The 9,375-nt window shown below is 36.4% G+C and overlaps 1 protein-coding gene across 2 annotated transcripts in view; it reads left to right on the top strand.

The window, feature by feature from the left end:
• Positions 1-9,375, top strand: part of LOC109088697 (plexin A3) — a 165,412-nt gene that overhangs the window by 136,118 nt on the left and 19,919 nt on the right. For both annotated transcript variants that reach the window (XM_042761750.1, XM_042761749.1), the window contains 5 exons: positions 82-249; positions 995-1,088; positions 1,192-1,431; positions 2,076-2,219; positions 7,266-7,500. In XM_042761750.1, coding sequence (XP_042617684.1) covers positions 82-249; positions 995-1,088; positions 1,192-1,431; positions 2,076-2,219; positions 7,266-7,500 — 881 coding nt within the window. The remainder of the gene's footprint in view (positions 1-81; positions 250-994; positions 1,089-1,191; positions 1,432-2,075; positions 2,220-7,265; positions 7,501-9,375) is intronic.

Here is a 9,375-nt window from a genome sequence, read left to right as displayed (position 1 = left end):
AATAAAAAATTGCACACTTATGAAAATGTCTTCATATATTTCTGGTTTTGTATCATTTAACTTCATGTTTTGTTCCAACAGGAGAACGGTGCGTGAGATAGTGTGCGTGACGCCACCGTCAGCATCAGGCTCTGGAGCTTCATCCGTCAAGCTCTTCATTGACAAGGCCGAGGTCACCAGCGATACACGATACATTTACACTGAAGATCCAACCATTTCCAGCGTAGAGCCCAACTGGAGCATCATTAAGTACGTTAACACAGTCTCACACACACTAACTGGCTCTGTTCCAAACCCTAGTGAGACACCTCACTGTCTGCTGTCTACAAAGGCTAATATGTCTTGCTAACTTCAAAGACAGCTTCCTAAGCCTAATAGAATTTCATAAATGAATGAACTGGAATGCTGCACATGGACAGAAACTCACTCACAGCTGTTTCCGATAGAGAGTTAGCATATGTCAATGACTCAGTAGTCTAATTAGCACAAAGAATATATGGCAAGTTCGAGAACTGATAACTGAGAACTGAACTGATCTTAAAGCCATGTTTTAATTTTTTTTTTTAATAATTATTTTTTTGCTTTTTTTCTCAAAATGTTTTACTTTTTGCCTTTATTTATATATTTATTTATGAATATTTAATGATTGCAGTGCTTATGTCTTAGTTGAAATGGGAATTAAAAGTTAAATATTGAAAGTATTGAAAGTTTTTTAACTTTTATTTATTATACTTTTTAACGTATGATTCAGTTTCTACCTTAATAAGCATTGTGTTTATTAATCACCCACTAGCCTTACATCTGTACAGAATATGTATGCATGTTGCATTAAATTTTGACTAAAGTAGATATTTTAGAAGGCCAACATTTTGCTGCTTACTGTTCACTAGAGCCCAAATTCCCAGACTCACTAGAAGCAGGCGCACAGTTATATATGCAGAGTCACTCAGTTTGAGGTATGAAACTTGTGAAACTTGCTTGTTTGTTCTGATAGTGGCAGCACCACCCTCGCGGTCACAGGAACCAATCTGCTAACCATTCAGGAACCCAAAGTCAGAGCCAAATACGGAGGAGTAGAGACCACAAACGTGAGTTCCCCACCAGCTGTCCTTCTCCTCTCTGCCCCCACCATCAGTATGAACAGCTTGTTGTTTACGTGATTAGAACAAATGTTGGGATGTTCCTCTGTAGGTTTGTACGGTGGTGAATGACTCTGTGATGACATGCTTGGCTCCGGGCATCATCTACACCAAACGGCAGGTTCCAGATTGTGGAGTTCACCCGGATGAGTTTGGCTTTATCCTGGACCATGTGTCCACCCTCCTCATCCTCAATGGAACTCCTTTCTCATACTATCCAAACCCTACTTTTGATCCCCTTGGGAATGCTGGGATTCTGGAGGTCAAACCAGGATCACCCATCATCTTGAAGGCATGACCTTTGTCATAATCTCATCATCCTGTATTTACATTTTCTAATTTTTAATTTCAGTGTATCTCATGAAGAATGTTGTATTTTGCTCCAATATAATTTTTTCCATAATGCAAAATGATATGTATTTATTGTACAAGAAAATGATCATTAAGAATTAAGGATTTTTATTAAATTAGGATTTTTTTTAATTAAGCAAATTCCCAAATTCCCACGTCATAGTTTTTAATTATTATTTTAAAAATTTGCATAAATTAAAATTAATATACCAAATATGACTTATGCCTTACAGATGTACTTCACAATTTAAACTGTTTATTTTTGCATAACATAAAATTAAGGAAAGGGGTTTAAATGTGCTACTATACAATAAACACATAATGTCACAGTATTGAAAATTTTAATGTTTTTAAAAAGTTAAAATATAAGGTTCTTTTTTTTAAATGCTTTGTTTTAAAAAATATTATACCATTTAAAGATATACAGTTATTTCATATATAGTATAATTATATATGATTTATAGCATTTATGATTTATATCATACAGAATTTTTTAATTTGGGGGTGAAATATAACCTGAAAGTTTCAAATTATTTTGATCACTTTTTAGTGAATTCAGTTTTCTGTGCTTTTATCTGTAAAAAGGGCAAGAATCTCATCCCTCCTGCTCCTGGCAACGTCCGCCTGAATTACAGTGTGATGATTGGAGAAACGCCCTGTCTGTTAACAGTCTCTGAATCTCAGCTGCTCTGTGATTCACCAGATCTGACCGGAGAACAGCGAGTGATGGTGAGGATCATGCATGACATTATTATGACATTTCCCATTGTGCATTATGAACACCTAATCTATAAGGAGCCTCTCGTGCTGGTGAAGAGCAAAACATACTCACCTCTCATTGCACTAACTGAGAATTTACGGCTCCTTATTTATTGTATATCAACCAATAAATGTGGCAGAAAATTAATGGATGGCTGTAAGATGGCAAAAATGCTGAATGTTTGGTTTGCATGGACTCGGGCATTGTGCCTCTCATTTAATCAATCTCTTAATAAGCCACTGCCGCATGGCCATTTTTTACCTTAATGCTAAATGGAAAACATAAAGGTCAACTGGAAGTGGCTCGCTGTACATTAAGTACTTATTAGGATTATAGGGAGCGCTGATACAAGCAATTTTCCACGTAATCTAGCTATCTGCTCTCCCAGCAGCAGACAGGAATCCTTCACAACCTTTCTGAGCCCTGACATATGCTTAGAAATAGCATTTGAGACACATTCAGCCCCCTTTATTGATTATAATGGCTTTCATTAGTGGTCATTGCTCAGGAAATCATCACTATTATTGTTGCTCATACTTGTGTCATTTGAACAAACCCTTTACCCTAGATATTAAACTTTAGTACTTTATCGCATTTTACCTTGCAGTGTTGTCATGAATGATGCATCAAATCATGTGGCTTTTTGATGAGAGGTGCCAATTCATTTGTATCAATCTTGAAATATGACTGATTTAATATGTATATATATTAGGGGCGTCCCATTTTCATAGTCAAATCAGAATTTTCGAATCTTGCCGATATTCAGCTGATAGTCGAATCATATGTTTGGTGGCGGGGCAAAATACATTGAGTCAAGTCAGACATTTGACAGCCATAAAGGAGGCCATGGCTGCCCTGATTCTAAATTCAGTCAAACCTCTGCAAACATCGGTGGATGCCTTGCATGACACAGTAAAATCTTTCAAGAGTCGGCTAACATCAGCTGAAAACCATTGTTGCTAAAAACTTTGGACGTCTTGTGGCGGCGGAATCTACCATTAACTCCCCTAAAGCTCAAAACATCTCGTTTTTAATGGAGCGTATGGACGATCTGGAGAACGGATCTAACAGATTGTAACCTGCATTCTGAACATCCCTGAGGAACATCCTTTCCGGCGACCGTTGGCGACTTGATGGGGCGTGTCCAGCGATGTGACAAAGTTGAAAAGCCTTCAACTTTATGCAAATGAAGAGCGACTTTCGGGAGCGACAGCCAATACGAGCAACAGTAGAGCTCATGTGATCCCCTCTCAGCCAAATGTTTGTTTTCAGCCAAAACAGGACAGTTTTTAGGCATTTTGCCGGTTCATTTACAAACAAAGTATTTTCGCTTTCCCTACGAAACAGTGTCTCCAAAACATGGCGCCATCGGCAACAGTGAGAATAAAAGGTTATGCCTTCTTTGCATGAACATTTGGGCGGTGTTATGCAAATCTTCCCACATCGTGACATAGACATGTGGGGGCATGTTTAAACGAGACATTTTAGGAGGGCGTGGATGATTCTTACAAAGAACATTTCTTTGGATTTGAGATTTTAGTCTTTGCAACTTTACAGATCTTCTTTATGCACCAAGAGCTTGTAACACTCCAAAGAGAAAGGAAAACTTGAAATCGCATCATGACCCCTTTAAAGTTACATTCAAGGAAGAGAGCTTTATTTTTGAGTCTCCAGACGACGAAAATGACTTTTACGAGAAACAGGTGCTTGCTCAGAAGGAAAAGTGACCCTTGCAGTAGTAATAAAATGTTCAGAACTTTTCAGCTGTGTAACTTCTACATGAAGATCACATAAGAATTATTGTTACTAACCGAAGGAAAGTTCATGTGAACTATTCCTGATTCTGGGAATCCTTCAGGACGTTTCAGTTTTAGTTTGGTCTGCCTGCAGTTTGCAGGTAACTTGGACAGAATATATCTGAGGTACTCTACGCTATATTTTTGTGATTCAAGGTATTTGTTATTTTCCTCTAAGTTACGACAGTGAGTGTATTCTGAACTGGATAACGTTATGCTTCAGAATATTTTTTTACTCATTTCAGCTATGCTTTCTAAGTTCATTGTTATACATGTAAAATATCTAAATTGGGAGACATCCACAGGAGAATGAATCGTTAACATGAGGAGTAAGTCAACATACTGGGAGCACTGTGTTAAAGGGATATAGCATTCTAATATTGGGAAGGGTTGGAGGGGGGAGGGCGTTAGGTCTTTTAGTTTTTCTTTTGTACATTTTTGGTTTGACATTTTTGTTGTGAGATTTTGCATTACACATTGGGTATATATTGGAAGTTTTGGGTTAGACTTTACAGTTGCATATAGCAAGTGCAATTATGCTGATGGAGAAAACAATGTTAAATCTCTATTAAATCTATAACCAAGAGATATGGTATTCACAAAAATAATTTCATGGAATATATCAGGTTGTAACCATGTAATTAAACGTAAGAAGATTCTCATATATCTCAAGCAAAATAAATCTGATATAGCCATGCTGCAAGAAACCCACCTCAGTGCTGAGGAATCTGAGATATTGAAATGGGGATGGATTGGTCAGGTTTACTCAAGCACATTTAATACTAGGAGTAGAGGTGTCACTATTTTGATTAGGAAAGGCTTAGACATTAAAGTCCACAAAACATATAATGACAAGGAAGGCAGATGGATAGCTCTAGACTCTAAGCCTAGAAGGACAGAAATATACTATTATGAATATATACACCCCTAATGTGATGTCTCCAGATTTCTTTAATGAAATCTGTTCTATTAGTAGAAATATTGGCATTTATAACATCATAGCTAATGGCTCTAAGAACAATGCAAAAATGTGGGGTTAGTGGGGACACCCCTGTTTTGTGCCCCTGTTTGAAATCACATATGGCATCCTTAATTTCCTGTAATGTGATGTCACTTTCTAGAAAGTCCCTATCAAATGTAGATAGACATGGAATCTGTGGGGAGGAGAAGAATCGGTCAAATTTTTCAATTGATACTTCCCTTCCCCATAGCTATACGTAGCAACCCAAATATTGAAAATAATTCTGTATGCTGATGATACTTATCTCTAGTAACCCACAGTTAAGAGTACCCACAATCTGTGTCTTAATTGATGACTTTTCTCAAATATCAGGATATAAAATTAATTTGAGTAAATCAGAATAAATTAATTATTTGTCATATATGCTCCACCTAATGCTCCGCATTACCACTATCACTTCTGAAGGAGTACAATAAGAATTTAGAATCTTTTATTTGGAAAGGGAAGAAACCCCTTTTTAATCATACCAAATTGTATTCTGCTAAAATTTCAGGTGGGCTTTCTCTGCCCAGAGTTGACTGGTACCATTGGTCGTTTTCACTTTTGCAGTTGACTAAAATCAATATGGCACCTAACATTGCCCCTGCGTGGGTGCATATTGAAAAGGAACTGTTGGACACAGCTTGCTCAACCAGTACCTGACCAGAATCGTGTTCTTAGATTTGTTAGAGAAAGTTGGAAATTGTATCGCCAAAACCTCAAACAAACCCCATGGTTGACACCTAGAGCCTCGAGTATAATACTAAATTACAAATAATAGGAAACATTTCTACTGGACACAGTGGGCTAATAAAGGGATTTGATTCTTAGAAAACCTCTATGAAGGAGAACACGAGATTTACAATAAATATTTTAACTGCTACTACGTAGAAGGAACACTGCTGTAAAAAAAGCACCTTATTTGTTTAAAGTGTTTGCAAACCAAATGTTATTGCACTTTTGTTCATATAGCAGTACTTTTAAATGAAAATGAAAAAGTGCACAATACACTATTTTTGAATTCATTATTGAATTCTGTGCATAACAATGCGATTATTCGCAGAAACCATGCGATTAATCATGATTAAAAAAATAAATAATAATCGTTGACCAGTACTTATATATATCCAAACAGGGAAAAAAAAGAATATATTTATAAATCTTGGATATATAGTTATAAGGCTAAATGTATGAGTGTTAATCTGAAAATATAGTTAATATAAAATATAGTAAATAGGGATTTATATATATATATATATATATATATATATATATATATATATATATGCAAAATATGTATGCAAAAATCACTTTAATCACTGAATGTTTTGCCAATACAGTTTCCTGAATGACAAACCTTGTCACAGTAATTACTTTCAAAACTGATCAATAGCATCACAAGAAGGCAATTCTATTCAAATCCAGGACCTTCTCCTCTAAATATAAGGTATACATTCATATTAAGCCAATTAATTTGATCCAAAACCTTCCTGATTGACTGATTAGCACTAACTCTGTGCAAACAAAGATTACGTGCATCAAAGGGCCGATTATTCAGTTGAGTTCCAGTTAGTGAATCCACAGTGTGGAGAAACACCCATAGAAAAGGGAAAAAAGAATAAGAGAGAGACATAGTGGAATCCAGAATGCCGGGATCACTCAGCTAATGACCTGACACATATCGACAGCGCTCCAGGATTCACTTTGTTCCCCTCTATCACCGGGTCTCAATAATTCATGCAGCCATGCGGGGCACGAGCAGCCGCAGAAAGGTGAAACTTGTTAGGACAGATGGCTGGATGCCACGTTTAATTGGTCCGCGAATAGTGCAAGGCTGAGCTCCCGGTACCACGCCTCAGTCGGACCGAATCTCTAACTAGACCTCTATTACCTGCTGATTTCTGCCTAATTGCCTTCACACCTGTGCCAAAGTGACTTTTTGAAGTAATTTGATGTGGATTAGTGGTCACGGTGTCTGACGGAGGCATGAGCGATTGTTCTCTCACCGCAAGTGGAGGAAAGCAATGTGAACGTGTCAAACAAGTGCATAATTCTGTAGTAATTCTAATTGCGAGCTGATTTCATTCAAGAAGAAACAGTATGAGTGCCCTCAGCCAATCAAAAGCTCTCATTATTACCCATTAAAGCCAACAGGGTCCTTAGATTGAAGGGCATTGCACTCAACCCATTCTAATAGTTTCTTTTGTCTGTGCATGTAGATTCTCGTGGGCGGCCTGGAATATTCTCCTGGAACGCTTCACATCTATTCTGACAGCACTCTCACGCTGCCTGCCATCATCGGGATCGGAGCCGGTGGCGGCGTCCTCCTCATCGCCATCATCGCTGTGCTCATCGCCTACAAGCGCAAGACGAGGGACGCCGATCGCACACTCAAACGCCTACAGCTGCAGATGGACAATCTGGAGTCCCGGGTTGCGCTAGAGTGCAAGGAAGGTACGATTTGTGGAGTAGTTCAGCATCTGTGGTGCATATGGCCCATGCCAAGCTGTTTCAGACAGGTGCAGAGAGTGTTTTAATGAGCTACTAATGGTTTTAACCCATAGGATAAATCAAATGGAGCTATGATGTATTATTTTATTGTGCACGAGGTCTCCCGTGGGCACTGAACGGGAGCGAGTCGGATACGTCTCTCGCACTGCAGTAGCCTGGATTCTTGCAGAGTTTGACGCAGTCTTTGTGGAGGGATTGAACTGGGTCATGACGTCATAAAGTCCTCATCCTTTGATACCGGTTTTATTCACGGCTTTAAAAGGATCTGTAGCTCAGGCAGACACGGTGCAGTGTTATTTATGCATTTGTTAAAAGAATGCCATGAGGTACTGAAATGAATGTGGCTTTCTGTTCATGCGATTTTAAAGTTTTTTCATTTCTGTGTCTTTTGTCAGTGGGAATAGTTTCCCAGAGACTGAAACTGTTTGCATTCATACCAGAAGTGCTGTTATTTAAAGAGAGAGAGAGAGGGTGCAATTTTATAATTTGTAACAATATAATACATGTAAGATGCATTAACTTGGTCAAAAGTGACAGTATGTTACAAAAGATTTTTATTTCAAATAAACAGAGGCGGACAGTAGTAAAGTATTTTTACTCTGCAGTAAAAGTACTTTTGAAGTGTCAGTGTTTTTCTTTAGAAAACTTTAATTCAAAGCATAATATTGTACTCTTTAGTGCTCTACATTTCATATTAAATATCATTTAATACTTAATTACGTTAGAAATATATTACTTTCTTTTACTCAAGTAAAAGTAAATCAAAGATTTATTTGAGTACAAGTACTACATTTTTAATGTTCTTAAGTATTAAAGGTAAAACAACAACTTTAATTTATTAAATGTAGTGCAGTAAGAAGTATGACATCATGCCTTGAAATGTAGTAAAGTTTTCCAAAGAAAAACACTCTGATAAACTACAGATACTTTTTAAATTTACTTACTGTAAGTAAAAATACTTCTGCAAATAAATGCTGTTATTTTAAACTTTCTATTCATCAAAGAATCCTGAAAAAAAAGTATCACGATTTTCCACAAAAATATTAAGCAGCACAACTGTTTTCAACATTGAAAATGAGAATAAATCACCATACTAGCATGATTTCTTATGGATCATGTGACACTGAAGAAGTAATGGCTCCAGTCTGTTTTTTTTTTTTTTTGTGAAATTCACTTATATAAATATAAAATATATTCAAATATATTTCAGTGTAATATATGCACTGTGTACCTGTATATGTTTGTGTGTATGTATATAGTAAATATTGTTTAACATAATTAATTTAAATAGAGCCATGTATTTTGTGTAATCTTTTTTAATATACTATTTATTTACTATATATAATTTAATGACAGCAGAAATACAGAAAAGATCACTTTTACTTATTGTAGTACTGAACTCACCTTTAAAAAATCAAGAAGATTCAATATTATTGTGGCCTACAACTCAATTACAGAGAAAAATGACTTCAATTTTCTTGTTTTCAATCAGTTATGGATAATTTAATTTAATCTCCCAAGCCTGATACTGTGATGAATGTAAAAAAAAAACTGCCCTATTAGACAAGAAAAGAGTGTTTGATTAATGTCAACAGAACAACCAGCTACACTGAAAAGTTGCAAAGGAAACCAATTAAATTAGAATCTTGTTTAGTTTCAGTGTTTCTATGTCATGAAGTTCATAAATTTCAGAAGATATGAAATGGAAATGACACAAAATAACCATTTCTTACTATATTGTAGCTAATGCCAGAAATCTCAAAATATGGTCAAATATCCTCCTAGTATATCTGTCTGTCACTGCATATGAGGTGTTCT

Source organism: Cyprinus carpio, chromosome A8, assembly GCF_018340385.1.
Source record: "Cyprinus carpio isolate SPL01 chromosome A8, ASM1834038v1, whole genome shotgun sequence".
Classification (NCBI taxonomy): Eukaryota; Metazoa; Chordata; class Actinopteri; order Cypriniformes; family Cyprinidae; genus Cyprinus; species Cyprinus carpio.
This window is presented reverse-complemented; position numbering and strand designations above follow the sequence as displayed.